This window comes from Falco biarmicus, chromosome 3 (genome assembly GCF_023638135.1).
Source record: "Falco biarmicus isolate bFalBia1 chromosome 3, bFalBia1.pri, whole genome shotgun sequence".
Lineage (NCBI taxonomy): Eukaryota > Metazoa > Chordata > Aves > Falconiformes > Falconidae > Falco > Falco biarmicus.
In genome coordinates this window covers 66,163,991-66,185,195 of record NC_079290.1, presented here as the reverse complement: position 1 = coordinate 66,185,195, position 21,205 = coordinate 66,163,991, and the positions used below count along the sequence as shown (strand labels likewise).

Below are 21,205 nucleotides of genomic sequence, written 5' to 3'. Positions count from 1 at the left end.
TTTGGGTGTATGAAGCACAATTTGCTTCTTGGCCTTAGACTGAATTTCCTTATTTGAAATAAAAAAAAGAAAAGATTTAGTGTAAGATCTCCAGAGAATTTAAGGCTGAATGTCCCAAACTGACAGAGAAACTATTCACAGAGTATAATCCATTCAAGAAAACATTCTTATCTATTTACCAAGGAAAAGGACAAGATCTCTCTTTGAGAGATCTAATGCTGACTTGCTTGAAACTTAATCGCAGGGTTATCAATCACTGTAAACAGGGGAATCTCAGTTGTCTGGGAATACACTATTTAGAAACTGAAATCTCTGGTCACTGGCATATTTGTGATTCATTTTCATATCTACCTGAAATCTGGGAATCTTTTTGGGATAAATTTTATGCATAAATGGGACCATTTTATGAAAGTGCATGTTTGTAACTGGAACCCTATTTTTGGAGATCAATGAACTACTCTAGTTAAATCTCAAATAATTGAAGCTGGTCTCAATAATGCTAGACTACTCTCAGAAAATACAGTCTTGATAAGACTACTGTTAACACCAATGCATAACTACTGGGAAGAAGTTGATAATTTAAAACACAAATGTCATACTCTATACAATTCACAAAAGGACTGGATGCTTCTCCAGGTAAAGAGATTGTTTTGTGTGCTAGTTCTCAGAGGTTAAGAGGATGTAATTACTTACTGGAAAGCTTTTTGTACTTTTCTGAAGGGAGTACATTTTCTATTTTTATTTGGAGGACATAACAAATAATAGATGTTGTACTCTTTTCAAAAACACAGGAAAAATCAACAATATGAATTACTGAAATGTAGTTATTTCTACCTAAAATGTATTTATGTTCTTAAAGGTAGGCCATAGTTCAATACGTTTTCCCATTAAATATTGCCAAAGGGATTAAAAAAAAAACGGAATGGGCTGTGACAGTGCATTAAGCAACTTTGCTTTGCAGGTATGGAAGCTGGGACAACTAGAAATCTCACAAGAGCATCGGGTCAGAGGTCACATAAATCTTTGCCTATCACTATATAACTGCAGTAGTCCCAAACATGGTTCAGTCTTAGGAATTGCTTTAGTTCTCACTGCTAGCCAGCTGTGAAATGCAAATGTATAAGCTTTACGAATCCCCCTGACTGCAGTTCCATTCCGATTGTTCAGCAGGGCTGGGTTAATGCTGATAGCAACATTCACATTGGCAGTAACTTCTAGAAACCTCTCCAAATGTTATGAAGATAGATGTACAGTGGACATCAAATATTGATCTTTGGGTGGGTTTTTTTGTAGTTTGTGGTTGTTTTGTTTGGTGGGTGTTTTTTTTTAAAACGTGCAGAGATTTGTCCAAAATTTTCATGACTAGACTACAAGAAGTAGAATATCCCATGCTGAATATGTGGTTAAGCACACCTTAGCAGCACACAAAACTTTCTGTGCTCATTTACACATGCTGTTCTTCTCAGCTTGCCTTCATTCAGTGACAAAAGTGTTTCAAAAGGCTTGAAACAGTTAACCTAACAGTCCCATATAACTTTTAACACTGTAGGTAGCTACATGTAATGCAATGCAAGCTGAATAGTGACAAAGAATGAAAAATAGATCGGGTGTTTTGGGTTTGGAGCAGTAAATTGTCATGTTATTCACTGAACTCTCCTTAGGATCAACTAGCCATACATCATCTGTCAATACTCCAAATTCAATCTATAAATTACTGTCAGGATTTTTTTGCTGTCACTAAATGTACGTTATTCTCAGGAGAGGTCAGGAACCACAGAAGTCATGTAATTTTACAGGGTGATACATATTCTTAAATCCCAGAAGATTTGACCTACATTCCATGTAGATGAGAACTCTTTATCTCAGTTGATAGTTGGATTCTACTCCAGTGTTAGCGAAGTTGTGGAAAACAGATGGAATATTACACAATCCCAGAGGGAAAGAAGTAGAAATGTGCCCAAACACAATATGTATAAGTTAAGTTATTGTATTTTCTGGGTTTTTTTCACAGAAAAATTTTAAATGGGAAAAATAATGGAAAAAAGGAAACAATCTAGAAGTCCACCAGCTATGTACTTCTTTACTGACATATTACTACTGAGTCTGTAACATCCCAGTACCTGCCAGAAGAACAGACTGAAAGCATTAGGAGTTTGAGTGAGTGATAAGCAAAGTAAATAGATGTGCTTAAAACCCACGAGCCTTAATACTACTAGACCCAGTAATAAAAAAATAATGAAAGAAGAGACACAAAATAAATGATAAACAATTACACAGGATTATCTTAAACTTGCTTATTTGCTAACAATTCCTTCACAAAATATTGCTTCATATATGTATTGGCATAGCATATTGCATGGCAAGGTTATAGTAGTAGAGGGTCTAAGGGAGCATTCTTCTGTGAGAAGCTGCTAGAAGCTTCCCCCAAGTCTGACAGAGCCAGTGCCAGCCGGCTCCAAGACAGACCCGTTGCTGGCCAAGGCTGAGGCCATCAGCAATGTTGGTAGTGCCTCTACGAAAACACATTTAAGATACAGTAAAAATGCTGACAGCAGCATGTGATAGGGAGGAGTGAGCAAAAATGAGAAACAGCCCTGCAGACATGGTGAAAGAAGGAGCGGGAGGAGGTGCTCCAGGCACCAGAGTAGACCCCTCTGCAGCACTTAGAGAAGACCATGGTGGCACAGGCTATCTGTCCCCCTGCCTCAGCAGCCCATGGAGGACCATGGTGGAGCAGATATCCACCCTGCAGAGCACGCAGGACCCCATTCCACTACAGGTGGACATGCCCTCAGGTGAGCTGCAGCCTGTGGAGAGCCCATGTTGGAGCCGGCTCCTGGCAGGAGCTGCAGCTGTGGAGAGGAGGCTCTGCAGGAGCAGGTTTGCTGGCAGGGCCTGTGACCCCACAGGGGAACCACGCCGGAGCAGTCCATTCCTGAAGGACAGCACTCCATGGAAGGGACCCACGCTGGGGCAGTTCATGAAGAACTGCAGCCTGTGGAAAGGATCCACACTGGAGAAGTTCATGAAGGACCGTGTACAGCAGGAGGGACCCCATGCTGGAGCAGGGGAAGAGCATGAGGAGGAAGCATTATGAACTGACTGTAACCCTCATTCCCTGCCCCCCTCTGCTGCTTGGGAGAAGAGCTGGGAGTGAAGTTGGGCCTGGGAAGAAAGCAGGAGGAAGGTGAATTCAGTTTTGTTTTTATTTCTCACTCTCCTACCTTCTTACTAGTTATCCCGTGTCAAATCTGTTTTGCCTGTTTCAGTAATTTATGAGCAATTGCCCTGTCCTTATCTTGACCCATGGGCTTTTCATCATATTTCTCCCTCTGTCCTGCTGAGGAGGGGGGAGTGAGAGAGCCGCTTGGTGGGCACCTGGCAGCCAGCCAAGGTCAACCCACTACAAAATAACTACATTCTCTGTGTCCTAGATATGAATGTTGGGAACAGAGGTAGTGCAGATTTCTTTTACTTAATAGTACAGTCTGAGTATTGTCATTGAACGTGTGCTGACTCCTCAGAGGTCTAGCGTCATATTCACTGGCAAAAACAGGTGATTATGTTTCTAATTTGACTCTACTGCAAACCAGATGAAAAACAAGGGAAATCTGCAGAGATATGATGCTTTCCTAACATAGGCTGCACTATTTACAGCCTAGTGCTGGCTTGCAGCCAAGACTGGTTGTATCCAGCCATGAAGACATAAAAAAAAAATAAAAAAAATTTCTTTATTAGACTCTCCCCTTCATAAGGCAATGAAAAATAGAAGCCTTTGCAAATGACACACCTTAACATGGTGCTAACATTCCTGCACAGTTTTGAAGCACAGGTCTCAAATCAGTGATGATTTGCTCTGAAATGTGTTATTCTTAGGGCTGGTTGGGACTTTTCTGACTAAATGCAGATTCATCAAGACAAGACCCAGATGCACTGTCAGGAATCTACCCATATCTGCCTGTCTGCCTGGCAAGCTGCTGAAGAATCCACAAGTTCAGCATCAAGGCAGGTGTATCTCAGTGATGGGGGTCAGAAGCCTAAAAGCCTGGGGAAGAATAGCTACACTACAATAATCAGGCTCTGGAGTTCTCCCTGAATTTCCAAGGAAAACAGCTTTGAATCTCCTTCTTACAAGAACATTTTTTAAATCTATTTTTAAATTGCAATCTTTAGAACAGAAGAAGTAGTAAATTTGAAACCATACAAATGTACATACACTATTACATTTCGTAGTCCTAGGTGGTAGAGAGTATATGCCTAGGAAATAAATTGAATCCACTTCTCTTGGGTTTACAAAAGACTGTAACTGAAATTAATATATATCATTAATTATGCTAAGGATAAAACAGTATCTTCATATATTTGTTTCATAGGACTAGCAGTTATTTCCAGCATAGTACATTTATCAAACCCACTAAGAAGCTCAAAATTACATCAGGAAGAAATCTCATATAGAAATCTTATATAAAGATGCACAGTGTATTGGTAATTTCAGATATCACTTTAAGGTAAACAGCAAGAGGCTAAGAAAAAACATTTATTTTTTTTTCTTTTATCCAAGTGTTAGACCATGTTGTTAGACTGCATTTTTATGGGCTTCTGCCATCACACTCATACACACTTTGTTCTGGTATAAAACATAGAGACTGCAGATACTGTGAGGTTCATCAGATGTCTAATAGCTTACAAAAAAATCCCCAAAACCAAACCAAGTGAGCGATTAGAAAACTTTCTATTCAAGTCCAACAAACAATTCCATACTTCCGTATGCCTGACAGCCTAGACTCTACTATCCCTAACCTACCTCTATTCTGTGCTTACGGAGAAAAGTAACTGTATGCTGAAGTGCTAGGGCAGAGGTTTTGAGATTCATGTATTTCTCCTAGTCTCTCTAAAATCAATATTCAGCTGACCTTGAACCATCTACCAGAGGAAGCAGAAATTTCTTTGCTTTCTTCTGTTTGTCTTCTGAAGTTGTTCAGCTTCTGCAGGCAAGAACATATTTTTCTGCTCTTTTACTCTCGTGGAGTCCTACACACACTTTAAAATGGATGCTTCACTGTTATCTCAGCTATCTTGTTTGATTTTTTTTCCTATAGGAACAGTTAATATTTCATATAAATTTCAGTCCCTTTGAGTAAAACTGTGATAAGGAAAGCACCTACAGTGTCTACACTTCAATATTTGTCCAGGAAGAATGAAAAATACAGAACTTCTCTATTTATCTAGATCCACTATGTCAAGCATTAATAAAGGGTACCCAGACAAGTTTACAGCACATGAACAGCAAGGGCAACTGAATGCTTATCATAGCTGCAATACACACAACTATGTAATGCAACTTTACAGAAAGAAAGAAAAAAATTCAGCTTCCACATGTTTTGACCATCAAAGTCTTAAATTTAGTGTTTCTCATACTGCAGTCCCAGAACAAATTTACCTTTTCTAATTTCCAAATTTAGCAATCTTACATCTTTCCTACTCATTTCGTCACAGCCCCTGTGCACAATCCTGCTAGGCTGGAAGTTAACCTTGTTTCCTTGCTGTCCCCCATTTGCCCTACAAATTGAAAATGCAGCAGTGTTCTCAGCTCAGGGACCTGCCTGGCAGAAGCGCTGAAGGGATAGTGACCATTTTGTGTGTCTACTGTTTTCAAATCTAGAAGCTGGCAATTCTACTAAAAGAAGATATGAATTTTTCTTCCCAAAATATTTTCTTTTAAACACTAATTAATTTTAGAATTAGGTTTGCACTCAAATAATAATCTAAAAGTGGATGAAAAGGACAGAAAGTAATATTATAGTACCTGTTCCATCAATATCTATGTCCTGAAGATGGGGTAGTATTTTCTGTATTTCTTCCATTTGCTAGCTATACATATTACCAATGTGTGCCAGAAAATGGTAACAATATAGTTCAGACAGATAACCACAGAAAAAAATGCACAGAAAAACAAAGACCATCAGAAATGCAACCAGATACAAGAAAAAAGAGCAAAAATCCAAATATTTCTAATTTTTAAATGTTAAAGTCAGAATAAAGATGGATATTTATAAACAAACATGAAAAATCAGGAATTAAGTCACTATTAATGAAAAGGGAACTATCTGCCTAGAACAAAAGAATATGCATTGTAAATATTAATCTTAGAATATAACACTTATAACCATGACTCACACTGAACTTTGCCCTGAAAGTGGATAGTGTTTCAAATATTATGATCAAAAAGGGAGAATGTAAGAATCCAGAGAAACATATTTAGCTTCATGCAATGCCTGTCTTTTCACTCTCAAAATATCGTGCCACATGTGGAAGTGAGAACATGTATCTGACCTCCAATGAACCATAAAATTTACAGGGAAGTAACTAAGGCTGTTTCAGTATATTAAAAAATAAAATAATATTAAAAAAATCACAAACAGAAAGTAGAAAAGACAGGGTCATATATTTTCAAATAGCAACCTCTGACATTCTAACAGAGAAATATACTATTTTTTCAGAATAACTCCAACTATACAGAATTATTTTTCCATGATCCTGGAGCTTCAAACTCACAAAACTGTGAAAACGGGAACTTGTTTTAAAGCTCATGTAGCCATTTGTATTGTTAGCAATAACAGCAGCTATGATCACTGATGCTTCATCTCAAAGCCTCAATGTTTCACTGTAATTTTAATCCAAAACCTCCAGGCTTCTTAACTTTCAAAGGATATAGTGATACAAATTACATCTAATGTTCCACTGACATCTGTCAAACTCTTCAAGCACAGAATATTTTTGCTTGTGAAAACTATTAAGGAGAAAAAGCCTAGCTCATAATCAGTAGTAATTTGGCAGTTGCCCAAAAGCTTTTTCAGTACAAAAATGAAATCAATTTCTGCTTTTTCAAATGACAGCACCAATGTAATTTTTATTTTTTAAAGAAAGAAACACCAACAAATGGTGAAGATAGGTTTAGAAGTGAAAATATGTACAGAACTAAAAAAAAAAACCCTGCGTTGTGGAACACATTGCCACTTGACACCAACAGTCTTTCAGTTTCAACAATTTATTTTTTTTTGCAGAATTATAACAAGGCTTACTTATCACAGTTTGACTGCACTCAGAAAAACTTGAAAGCATAAGAATACAGAAGAAAAAAGATTATGTTATAGATGTATAAGAGTTTTATCAAGGCAACCATCACAGCAACAAGACATTCAAGAAATTAAAATGGTGGACTGAGCCAAAACAACCACAAGAATATTATTTTCAGTGATGTTATATCAATATAGATGTATGAAGACGGATAAACCCCTTAAACTGAAGTTTCGAATTCTCCCCAGCACTTGAACAGTGGAAGTTTTAAGGAAATGCAAAAGTATAACCTCCTAAACATAATGAAGATGTTTCTTGATTGCCATGACTCTCGAACTGCAGTTCATGCATGCCTGGCAAGAAATAAACGCCTTAAATTCATCTACTTCTGTACAGAATGGGGCATGGTACTGAAGAGAAGCCAGACAAATGTCAGTATCTTGAGGGATATCTGCATTTGTTTCACAGTTGCAGTTTTAGAGATTTCTCTGGGGGTTTGCCCCTTTTCTGTTTCTCATGCTACCTCTCATTCTATACTCAATCACTGAAATCACATTTCAGCCCTAATTTACTGTCTTTCTTGCTTCTGAATCCATATTATTTGCAAATGCCCTACTATTCTTTTATCAATAGGTTTGCCAGTTCATCAATTTCCCTTACATTCTGTCATTTAGAAATCAAAATAAATTTTACACAAACCTGTGCTGGTGGGTCCACCAAGCCTAAAAGAGGCAGGGACCTGTATCACTTAATATTTTGCTGCCATCACTAAAGGAAAAATCATGCTCCCAGATGATCTATCACTGACCTAGTGCAACCCAGAAGCTTTATTCCTTGAAAGCTAGCTATTATTAAAGGCACAATCCTCATCATGCTAACAGCATCCATACTAGCACCATAAACATCTAACTTTAATCAGTATTCATGTCTGCCATTTTCATTTTCTTGCTGGACCTGCATAACCGTAATTGCTCACTTCATATCTGCAACTTTAGAAAGAGTTTATGGGGCATTTGCGTTACTGCCACATTATGGGTATTAGGCATGCAGGAAGATGAGCTTCTCAATATATACATGTGTCTGAGCATAGCTTTTTGTATACAAAAAATACCAGCACACTTACCTGGAAAAAAACCTCAACAACAACAAAGAAAACTCCAACAAAACCCAACCAAACAAAACCTATCCCAACAACTTTTTTTCAAATAAGCATTAGGGAAAGACAGCACCTCAAATCCAGTTGCGAGCACCCAGAGTTAAAAGAATTTTTCCATTTCTTTGATAGTACATTGTGTAGTGCAGAAAAAAAAAAACCACATATGGGAATGAGGAAGGATTGCTGTGAGGCTGCATGTAACCTCACTGCTTTAAGTCCTAGAAATTTTCCTCTATTTTCAAGTCTATGTTGCTTGTGCTATTTAAATAGCCATAGCAACATAGACTGATACTGGATATACATTCTAGATTTCTTCTTGTGATAAGGCCCCTTTAAATCTTAAAACCTTTCCTTTGTTTCCTTTTGGTGTATTTAAAAAACAACAGTAATATTTTTTTTAACCTTTATTATGCTGGGGTAAATACGGTCAGTTCCCCAAAACTTTAATTTTTCTTCACAGTATTCTGTCCTTCCACTTAACCTGCTTATACATTTGGCAACCCTTAATTTTGTCTCAAGTCTCCATGTGTTATCAACCTAAGAGTTTCACATTTCCCTGTTGCTAAAGCAACTCAGAATTTCATGATTCTTGGTTAAAATATTTTTACAATATTGTTAAAATTCCCTTAATGGCAATAACTTTCACATGATCTTCAGGGAGGCTGAAGCTGAGACCTTAGCATGTTCCTTGCTAAGGTGGCAACAATTTCCTATGGTTTGAATAGAAATTCCCACTCTTTAGAGGCCATCTTAAGCTCACTGAGTTATAGACTACTTTTCATTTTATTTAATCAGCCATGACTTGTCATTAGTTTACTTCCACTGAAACAGTTCCGATGGTAACTGAGGTAACTTAAAAATGTTGCTTGCTGATCACCAGCCACAAGTCTCTGCCCACTAGAACAGATGTCAGTGTGGTGGGTTGACATCGGTTTGACACTAGGTGTCCACCAAGCCCCTCTATCACTCCCCTTCTCAGCAGAACTGGGGTGGGGTCAGAAAATAAGATGGAGAAAACCTTGTTGGTCAAGATAAAGGCAGTTTGATGAAAGCAATTGCAAAAGTTGCACATACAGAAGGAAAGGAAAAAAAAGATGTTATTCTCTACTTCCCATCAGTAGGCGATGTTTGGCCACTTCCTGGGAAGCAGGGATTCAGTACACCCAGTGGCTGCTCCAGAAAACAAACACCATAAATAATTAATGCCCCCTTCCTCCCCCTTTCTCTCAGCTTTTATATCTCAGCAGACATCATATGGTATGAAATATCCCATCAGTCACTTTGGGTCAGCTGTCCTGGCTGTGTCCCCTCCCAAGATACTGCCCACCCCCAGCCTACTGGTGAGAGGCGGTGGGGGGTTGGAGAGGCAGCCTTGATGCCCTGTGAGCTCTGCCCAGCAGCAGTCAGGGCACTGGTGTGTTATCACCACCTTTCCAGTCACCAGTACAAGCACAGTACTGGGAGGGCTGCTGGGGGGCTCGGCCAGACCCATTATAGTCAGAAAGAGATACAGTGACAGCAAGCAGGTTCCTTCTCTCCATGAAGAGGGATGATTCTTCTAAAAATTTGTTAACCCATGCTTTTAATCAAGGAACTGTAATATCTGAGGCTGTTTTTCTCTTAAAATATTTCAACAGATCTTCAGAACTGAACAGATTTCTACAGCTGTTGTAGATGTTGGAACCACTGGTGGTAGTGATGGGAACAGCTAGATGACAACAAAGGTATATGGAGGATTTTATTTTTTCCCTGCTCCCCTCCCCCCCCCCCCCCAATTTCATTAACAAATGAAAATTATCAAAAATTAAGATGCTGCTCAGATGACTAATGTGCTAATCCTAATGGAAATATGGGGGCTACAGCCCATCCAGAGCCCAGACTTGCCAGTAGCTGCCTTGAAGACAATAAGCAAACTGAGAGCCTAGAAAGCACAGGAACTTAGTGAACAAGCATAGGCTCCCAGCCAGCACACCTAGTGGGCTGGTATCACAGGTCTCAGGCTTTTTGTGGAGGACCAAAGTGTTCTTTATCTTTAGAAGCCTATTTTAAATCAGAATAGCATGTGCTTAACTGCATAGTTAAAGAGAGTTAATATCAGAAAAATCTCCTACTTTCAATCACGTGGGACTTTTAGACTGCACAAGAGAAAAAGATATCAGCTCACACTATCAAACTCAAAATTATATGGTTATTTAAAAACATTTACTGGTGCAACTCTGACAAAAACCCTACCTCACATTGTTCAGTCCCCATATAAAACCAACTCTGCTTTGAGCATTACTTCCTTTCCAAGAAACTATTGACTCTATACTCAGCAGACCTTTTGCAAGGGGTTCATTGATACTGTCCTTCCATCTGCCTCTGGAAGTCAAGATGGTAGGAAACAAAGTATCTGTTTCTATATATTTAGAAACTCCATGGTGGAACAATGTTCATATTAGGAAACTTTGGGTCTTAAATAAATCAAGAAGGTCAAGCAGCTATGATTCTAGAAGATTTTGGACATAGACAAAACCACTTGAGTGGTTCTTTCCCACTGAAGCCATCAGAAAGAAGAGATATTTGTAGAGGTATTATTGTGTTAACCAAAGAGGTGACCCGATTTGCCAAAATAATCCACACTGTGTGTATACCACTCTACACCATGAGTCTGTTAAAAATCTAGGCACTGTAGAAACCACTGTCAGTAAACATTTTTTTAAAGATCTGAGGAGAAGAAGAAAACATTTTAAATAACAAGAAGCTCTCTAAATATTCCGTAAACTTCAATAAGTTTCATAAAGGAAAGTAAAGTACTTGGCACATTTCAGCAGCAGTAAAAATGGTAATAGTTCCTTGTGGGAAGACAACTCAGTTGTAGAAATGATCTGTGGAAGAAATTTTTTATACATCTTCCTAGTTCGTAACACTTGGAGTTCTAGAGAGTCAGATTCTAATGAAAGAAAGCAGTGTTATCTGTCTCATTTGATAGAGATGGTGCAATTCATACTGTTTAGATAGACTGAAGGCATGGAGAGAGCCAAACTGATTGCAACTCCACTATACCCACATCTAAGATTTGTAGTCTTTCAGAAACAGCAAGATATCTGACACTTAAACAGCTCCATCTTCTCTGTAATCTCAGAACAGGTAGTTGTAGGGAGCACTAAGTTCCTCTGAAGCTGTTTCTTCTCCAGGCTGAACAGGCTCAGCTCTCAGTCCCTCTTCATATGTCATGTACTCCTGACCCTGACCCTGACCCTTGGTGGTCCTCCACCAGGTTCCCTTCTATGTGTCAATATTCTGGTGCTGAGAGCACAAAACTGGACACATTACTCCAGATGTAGTCTTACAAGTACTGAATAGAAAGCAAGGATCTCTTGTGCCAGCTGTCAACACTCCTACTAATGCAGTCCAGGATACATTCAGTTTGTCAGCTAAGACCCCAAGGTCTTTTCTGCAGAACTGCTTTCCAGACAGTTGGTCCTCAGTCTGCCTTGTTGCCCGGTATTATCCAACCCAGAGGCAAGACCTTTGATTTGTTTGTGCTGAACTTCGTAAGTTCCTTTCAGCCCATTTCTCCATCCTGTCCAGGTCTCTCTGACAGCAGCCCTGCCTTCACAATTTGGGTCACCCCAATCTGGTGTCACCTGCCAGCTTGCCGAGAGTACTTTCCATCTCATCATCCAAGTTGTCAGTGAAGACATTGAATAGTACTGGTCCCAAGCACTGACCCCTGAGGGATCCACTACCTATTGGCCACAGGCTGGCCTTTGCAAGCTTGGCTTTGCACCATTAATTACAACTCTTTCAGCCCAGCCTATTTTCTATCTGCTTTAGTGTCTTTATCCATCCCATGTCCCACCAATTTGAGGGCTATGGAGGAGGCTACGGGAAGCTGTCAAAGACTGTGAAAATCAAGGTATACAACAGCCACTGTCTGTCCCTTGACAAACACCTCGTCATACAAAGCATGACTTGCATGTGAAAAACATTCATTTTGTTCTTCATGTGCTTACATGTGATTTGCTCCAACAATGTTCTCAGGGACTGAGGTAAGGCTCACTGGCCTATAGCTATCTGGATCCTCCTTGTTATTCTTGATGATCTAGTTCTGCAGACTTGTGTATGATACGCAAGTGAGTGAAGTGATGCCTGACTGCCTTGCTTTACTGTGGGTACTACTTCACTCCCACTAACTGCTAAGAGGCTTAGGGACCTGGAAGGCTTTAAGACAAGCCTTGCGAGTGAAAACCAAGGTATAACAAAAGGTATCAATACCTCAAACTTTCTCATGACCCTTGTCACTAGGTCCACTGCTCCACAGGGCAGTGGGCCCACATTCACTTAGCCTTCCTTTTGCTGTTGATGTACTTTACAAAATCTTTTCTATCCTTCACTTCCCCAGCTAGTTTCAGCTCCAGCTGAGTTGGAGCTTTCCTGGCTCCATTCCTATATACATGGACAATACCTCTGCATCCCTTTGAAGTAGCCTGTCCGGGCTTCTGTGTGTTTCTCTTTTTGTGTGTGAGTTGAGTCAGAAGCTCCATGTTCATCCATACTGGTCTTCTGTAATGCTTGTCTTCTGAAGAATGGGAAGGACGGTTCTTGTGCTCAGAGGATGATGTCCTTGAAGATTAGCTAGTTGTCCTGGGCCCCTTTGCCCTCCAAGGCAATTATGCACAGGATCCTGCCAAGCATGTCTCTGAACAGAGCATCTCCTGTCATCACATTATTGATCATCCATATAAAGAAACTGTCTTCAGTCTGTTCCAGAAATCTGGATTGCTTGTGTCCAGTCATACTGGCCTTCCAGTAGATACTGTTGTGATTGAAGTCACCCGAGCATACCAATGCCTGGGACTGGGAGGCTTTTTCACCTGCCTTAAGAATGCTTCATCTGTCTTCTCTTCTTGATGAGAAGGTCTATAGCAGATACCTACTACAATATCACCTGTGTTGGTCTGCCCTTTGATCTCTGCCTGTAAGCTCTCCACTGGTTCACTTCACCCATAGCTCCATCCACTCAAAACACACCTTTGCACAGAGCATAATGTTAAGGTAGGGCAGCTTATACTGGCATCTTGTTAGTACTTTAAGATACTTGCATTTTGTATACACAACTGGGTTCAAGGTTAAGGAGTTGTACCATGTTTGTTGCAGAAGACAGGGATGAGTGGGCCAGACATGTTGAACTTTCTTAGGTTTTCCCCTTCTTTGGTGAAAGAATCCTGAAGTTATGACTTGATGTCACTCTTTTCAAATATACCTAACTATAGTAATTCTAGGGAAGGAGTCTTTTCATTAGAGAAAAGATCTTTTCATTAGAGAAAAAGGGGAACGCACGTGTAGGCAAATAGAAAACTTTTCACAGAAATTATTTCAGTGCTGCTGAAATAACATTAAAATATTTTATTCATATTTTTAAATTTCAAATTTTTAATCATATTGTAGAGTCATTTTTAATTCTACATATTAGGAATTTAAGTCTTTAATGTGAACTACATATCTAATAATCTGTTAAACTGATCCTAGAAAGCCATAGATTTTATATGTGTGTATTTTTAAATTTAAATGAATAAACAGAACTGTCAATCTGTCTTTCATGATGGGATGCACATATCAATGTTTGCAATACTTGATACAAAATCCACATAATTCATCACCTTACACTTTTAACCTCCTCCTCCACGTTTCTTGAATTTTGTTTCATTGTATTTAACTTAGATTGCACACCATGCAATGATTATATGATCATATTAAGATATAATTTTAAAATGCACAGTTTCAAATACATCCCTGAACAAACAGAAACTTTGCCATTAAAAAAATTCTCATTCTTTGTAAAAAACATTTTTTTCATGTAAAATATACCCTAGGACACAGACATGTATAACTGCAGTTTCAAACAAAAAACCTACATTAATAGTGCACTGTTCAGTGTCTCACACGTAACTACTTACGTGTCATCACACCCAAGTCTTGTTCCTAGCTTAACTCATTCATTATACCATGTAGCTGTTCAAACTGTAGACTGCTTGAATTCAGCTTTACAATATTCTGAGGTTTTAGCTGGTATTTACCTCTTATTTGCAATGGCATGGTAATTATTAGTTTAGTAAGTGCCTACAGCAAATCTTAGCAAAAAAAAAAATGTTTCATATCTTGACTTAGTAAACCCCATAGATATTTTTTGCTCAGTTTTACAAGTTTAGCTGAAAATCTCCAGTCTTTAGACCATCTATGTGCAGCCAAAGGCAAGTAATGGAAGAAAGAGCTCTGTGACACCCCAACATCTCTTGAAGTATATTAAAAAAAAAACAAACCCTACCAAAACCCCAAAAACCTATACCCCAAACTCCAAAGTTCTTGTTTAGAACAACTTTTTTTTTTTTAAACTAAGGATTTCTATCTGGTGCTTTAATTTAATTCATCTGAGCAAGACCTTGATGTGTAACTTCATCTCTTGAAGCCAGAGATGCAGTACCAATTGCTTACCTGACTCACACGCAAATGTCTTTGATGTCTCATCATGAAAGATAATTGCCACTGCATGCTTCTTTGTCTCTCGAGGCAATCTAGTTATGTTTTTGATATTGTGCAGCTCAGTTACCTTAAAATGAAGAAAAGTTATTTTAGGCCAGTGTATAAATAGTACAAAGAAAACTATTAACCATAACTACTCAATTTTTACTATAATGCTTTTTCCCCCCTAAGGTTATTTACATTTATAAGATTTTTAACTGATAAAACCCACATAAATAAGTAGAGTTTAAAGGTGCAAAACTTTCTATAAAATGTAACGTATTAAAAAGTGAATGGTCTGATTCTCTAATGAATAACTTAGAAATATAGTTATTAGAATGACATCAAGACAGCCTTATGATTATTCTATAATATATTTTTCAATCTTTATATTTGTACATCTTTGATCCATTTCAGAATCTGCATCAAATACATAACCTAATGTAGGAACAACAGTGTTTTATTTGTTAAGGGAAGTAATTCAATTATCATGCCAATTAGTATCACTACATTTGTAAGGATAGATTTTCATCTGCCTTTAAAGTGTCATCCTCATAAGTACTCAAAATTTTATTTTCCAAATATTAGAAAAGCTTACCAACAAAAAAAATACTCTTGTAGCAAGTTTACAGCATAAGCAATTCAATCTATCTTCCTTTGATGCAAGTAGATAACCACAATTAACACAAATGGAAGAAAATATGTTATTACAACCAGAGCTGGTAGCACAGCCTATCTTAAATTGCTTGACACTTCACATTATAAAATCTTTTTCTCAGTTTCTTGGAACTCTGGGCAAACTTTATCTGTTTATAGTTAGCTTTTCCAGGCAGGACATCTGCCTCAGGCAGAATTAATTTCTTAAAAATGTCATCCATATGAGTTTGGCCATCTCTGCCTAGGGAAAAAATGGACTGAATGTGGGTGGGGGTTTTGTTTTGTTTTGTGATCTTTATGCTCCTTGTGTACAGCTCCAGCATTCTTTTTCATATGCTGGAAAGAATGTTTTTTTGAGACAGATCTTATATGGTGCAGTGAAAAAAATAGGACATGTTGGGGCAAAGACACTGCAAAAAAGATTGAGAGCAGAGGAGCAGTAAGAGCCATCAAGAAGCCAAGGAAAGAAACTGAGACAAAACATGAAGTGCAACGTGTAGGTTCTGATTACAAACCTGAGACCAGAACTGAAGACTGCTGCTGTGGGGTTTCTCTTGACAGCCTTCAGCAAAACTCACTCCAGTTTGTCAACACCTTGGCTTGTAAAGGTGGGCCAAAACTGGACGTGGTACTTTAGGTATGATCTAATCAGTGCTGAACAAAGTGGGATAATCACCCCCTGTATTGACTGGCCCTAATCCTGTTCATACAGACCATGGAGCTGTTGGCCATCTTTGCCGGCTGAGGCATCAAGCCGCAGGGCCCTGCCCACAGGACTGCTCCCAGTCTGTCCATCTTGAGCTTGTGCCATCGCAGGGGCTTCTCCATGCTAGGCCCAGTGCCTGGCACTTGCCTTTACTCAGTTTCACAAGGTTCCAGTCAGCCTATTTCTCCAGCCTGTTCAGGTATCTGGAAGGTACCCTGACTACTGAAAGGCTATCGTCTGATCCTTCCTAATTTGCTACCTGCACATTGGTAAGTGCATGACTCATTACCTCCTCCAGGTCCCTGATAACAATACTAAGCAAGACAGGTCCCAATACCGACCTCCGGGTAGGGTATGACCCATTAACCATGACTTTCTGGGTCTGACTAGCTGACCACCTTTTCACAGTCTAGACATCCAGCCACCAAGATGATAATGTTCCAGCTTCGATATAAGAATATCATGGGAGACAATGTCAAAAGCCTTGCTAAAGTTGAGTACTCAACAACATCCACTGGTTTCTTCTCATTCCAAATCACAGATGGCTATCAGTTTGGTCAGACATGATTTACCATTGGTAAATCCATGCTGCCTCTTCCCAATTACTACCTTCTCCCTCACATGCCCAGAAATATATTTTAAGAGGACATACTCCATGGTTCTTCACATGGGCTGAAGGGAGCCTGCCAGACCTGTAGTTCCCCAGGTTGATCTTTTGGCCTTTTTTTTTGGACACAGGTGCAGCATTTGTCTTGCCATTGGGTTCCTAATCCCTAACAATTTTAATTTTAGTCATGCATTTTCAGGGTTTTGCAAAAAATTGTTTATTTCTCTCTTTTTCGCTTGGGGGGAAAGAGAAGGGCTGACACCACTGTCCCATGAAAGGAATGACTAAAATCTGTGTTAATTTTCCTTGATCTATGCACAATAAATGATCTAGTATGTCAAAGGGCTCCTATGGCTTACCCAAAGCACTGATCTCAAGGAGATCCCATAAAAGGAAAAAGAAAGCATCAGCAGGCAGAGGAGAGAACAGACTCTAAAATTCAAAATCTGAGGAAACAACATCAGATCCAGAAGTCATGACTGAATTCTGAAGACCCAGAAGGTCCGAAAGTAGGAAACAGAGAAGATGCGGATCTACTAGTCTTGCTAAATAAGAAGAGGATATAAGAACAAAAGATTTAAAAAGATTTGGGACACAAAAAAGTCCAGATTATTCTTGAAGAGAATTTATATATTTTTTAATAATTTAAAGATGTACATAGCTTTCCTCTCAAAGGTTCAACAAGGTAACTGGCAATGCAATATGAAAGGGAAAACAACAGGAAGAAAAAATCCCTGATTCTAACACAAGCAAATTAAACAGTGATATTTTTACATGTGTGTGCACATGTTGACTGCACATCATGCAGAAAAAAACCCTTAAATCTTGTCATGTTAAAAAGTTTCTTTCTGGAACAGCATAAAAAAAGGAAATAGAAGTGCTCTGAAAAGTGACAACAGGGCGTATTAAGCCTCCTTCCAGTCTCTCTCAGACAGCAGTGATCTATTTTTTTTTAACATTTGAGTGTTATGGGTTACTGAAAGATCCTGCAATGCTGATAAGTTTAATCATACATCTGAAAAACTTAAATTCCTGGCATCAAAGCTGCATAATTTTCACAGTAATTTTTGTTCAAAACCTAACTACAGAAAACTGAGTACGCATACCTAGCCATCTATAAAGATGATTTTATGGGTTCTCTTGTTGATCACTACATTAAGCCTGTTTTATTTAATATATTGACAGAACAGTTTGGGTTTCTTGTTTTTAGTGTTTTTTTTTAATGGAAGATTATTCACACACTTACGAATACTGTTAGCAGAAAATGAATAAAAAATAGAATTTCATTTTATTTGCTGCTGGTGGGAATTTAACGTTGGAAAGAGACAAAGAAAACACTACCAAATTCTCACATGTTGCTTTTTGGCACCCATACGAGAGATCTGGTGGAACAAAATGCAAGGCAAGTGAAGAAAAACAGTCTCCCTGCAGGGAAAAAGGGGCTTTGTTTTAAACACACTTCAACTTTCCTTTGTCTCTGGAATCATACTGCCTCCCTAGACAGCAAAGAACTACTTATAACTCCAATGTGACAAGCAAAGAGTTACATGAACTGCCTCTTCCAAACTCTCTGACTTTTACCATGGTTTTTTAAAGCAAGGTTTGTTGAGCCTTTCATGTTTTCACACAGAAGTTACATTCCTTCTGTGTACATTGTTCCACAAATACAGACCTATTTCAAAATATCATGAGATATTGTGAGATATCTCTTTTCTTGTCAACTTCTTCAATGGTTTAACGCAGGTAGCCAAAGTATTTCTGCCAGTTTAAAAAAGGAAAGGAGAGGAAAGGAGAGGAAAGGAGAGGAAAGGAGAGGAAAGGAGAGGAAAGGAGAGGAAAGGAGAGGAAAGGAGAGGAAAGGAGAGAGAAGAGAGAAAGGAGAGAGAAAGGAGAGAGAAAGGAGAGAGAAAGGAGAGAGAAAGGAGAGAGAAAGGAGAGAGAAAGGAGAGAGAAGAGAGAGAAGAGAGAGAAGAGAGAGAAGAGAGAGAAGGAAAAGGAAAAGGAAAAGGAGAAGGAAAAGGGAGAAGGAAAAGGAGAAGGAAAAGGAGAAGGAAAAGGAGAAGGAAAAGGAGAAGGAAAAGGAGAAGGAAAAGGAGAAGGAAAAGGAGAAGGAAAAGGAGAAGGAAAAGGAAAAGGAAAGGAGAAGGAAAAGGAAAAGGAAAAGGAAAAGGAAAAGGAAAAGGAAAAGGAAAAGGAAAAGGAAAAGGAAAAGGAAAAGGAAAAGGAAAAGGAAAAGGAAAAGGAAAAGGAAAAGGGAAAAGGAAAAGGAAAAGGAAAAGGAAAAGGAAAAGGAAAAGGAAAAGGAAAAGGAAAAGGAAAAGGAAAAGGGAAAGGGAAAGGGAAAAAGGGAAAGGGAAAAGGAAAAGGAAAAGGAAAAGGAAAAGGAAAAGGAAAAGGAAAAGGAAGGAAATGAAACAAAACAAAAGAAAGAAAAACATTTGAAACAAAAATCCTATCTTTCCCCTTGAAATGCTTTGTTTTACAATCACTGAAGGTTTTCTTGGAACTAATACAGTTTTAGTCATAATATTCTGAGGATAAAGGGAATTTATAGAGATATTAGGAAAAATAACTAATAGTACTGGGCAAATTAATAGAAAAAAGAAAGAGAAAAAAAGTAACGGAGCTTTAGTTCTCAGTCTCATCATTGTATCTGAGAAAGCATCAAATTTCACAGAATCACAGAACAGTTGAGGTTGGAAGGGATCTTTGCAGGTCATGTGGCCCAAACCCCTGCTCAAGCAGGATCATCTAGAACACATTGCCTGGGACCATGGGTGATGGCTTTTGAATACCTCCAAGGTGGGAGACTCGGTAAGCTTCTCCGGCAACCTCACAGTAAAAAAGTGTTTCCTGATGTTCAGGGGGAACCTCCTGTGTTTCAGTTTGTGCCCACTGCTTCTGGTCCTGTCAGTGGGGCACCACTGGAAAGACCCTTCAGCTGTAGAGAATATACTTATTGATTAGTATATACATGAATGAGCCTTCTCATCTCCAGCTAAACAGTCTCAGCACTCTCAGCCTTTCCTCATCACAGGAAGCGATTCTCCAGACCCCACATCATCTTTGTGACCCTTCACTTGGACTCTCTTCAGAATGTCCATGTCTCTCCTGTATTGGGAGCTCAGAACTGGACACAGCACTGCAGGAGCAGCCACACCAGTACTGAGGGGAAGGGATCACCTCCCCCAGCCTGCTGGCAACAGGCTTCCTAATGCAGCCCAACATACTGTTAGCTTTCTTTGCCACAAGAGCATGTTGCTGGCTTACGTAAACCAAACCATATATGAGTTGAAGAAGTAGTGCTAGTTTTATCTGTTGGGCAAGTCAACAGGTTGACAGAAAAAAACCCCATCAGTTAACATTTCAGAAACATGAGTTGAAGCTAACAATGAGAGGTGGCATATTATCAAATACAGATATGAATTTTTGCTTCCATGTTCATTTTTTGAAATCGTACTGTATATTTCCCTCCACAATCAGAGCAGAAAGATAGAAGCAAGAGTAATAATGCTGTGAAAGTCTATCCTCCCACTGCTACACAAAATTGAAGTTAATCACATTCTGAGTTCTGGATTTAATGCCAATGAAGCATGAATCATTTCTCTACTCACTGAAATTGAAATTAAAAAATAAACACCTGAGAGTTTCTATTATTTAATATGAAGGAAAAACGAACTTTGCTTTGGCAACCAGACTGCTTTATCTCAGTGATTTTTAAAATTGTGGTTAGAATTGCAAAAATTAAATAATTAAATTAATAACTCTTTTAAAGGGGGAAAAGCATCAAGGCCAATTAAAAGACAAAAAAAAATCCTAAAGAAGTCATAACTTATTTGAAATAATTTCAACCATCTCTTTGTAAACTTTAAGGTTTTTAAAAGACTAATCAAGTTGGAAAATTCATCAAAAATGAAAAGTCCCTTTTTTATAAGTAGTGCATTAGGTAGATCTACGTTTTTTAAGCAAGGAATTTTATACCAAAACTTGCTCCCTGTGGTATCATAACAGACTTGTTGGCAAAATACAGTCTAGTTCATTGTTCATTGAAAATATTGCTGTTCTTCAAAACTGCAAAATAGTATTCTAGATCTACCTAGACCATTGGTAACCTTGTATCAGTAAGAAAAAAAGAATAAAGGGAAAATTTAATGTGCTATTACACATGTAAGAGTCTTACCTAGACTTTCCACAAAAAAAGATGAAAATATTCCCATTGTGGGATTACACTTTGCCCAAAACTTTGGTAATATTAAAACCAACCCAAACAAAAAAAACCCAAACATTGAAAATCAGTTCTCTTATTCCTGCCCACCCCACCCCACCAATTTGTATCCCTCTAAACAAAATAAACTTCAACAACAAACAAAATCCCTACTATTACTTGTTCAGTAAGTAATCACGCAAACATATTTATTGCCTACCCTTATCCTTTATGTTTTCTTCCACTAAGCTAAACAGATCCTTTTGTATTAAACTATGATAAAGTAGTTTATGA

The 21,205-nt window shown here is 38.5% G+C and overlaps 1 protein-coding gene across 1 annotated transcript in view; it reads right to left on the bottom strand.

Moving 5' to 3' along the window:
* DOK6 (docking protein 6) overlaps window positions 1–21,205 on the bottom strand; it is a 253,584-nt gene that overhangs the window by 113,303 nt on the left and 119,076 nt on the right. Inside the window, exon 3 of the mRNA XM_056333389.1 lies at window positions 14,711–14,825. Coding sequence (XP_056189364.1) covers window positions 14,711–14,825 — 115 coding nt within the window. The remainder of the gene's footprint in view (window positions 1–14,710; window positions 14,826–21,205) is intronic.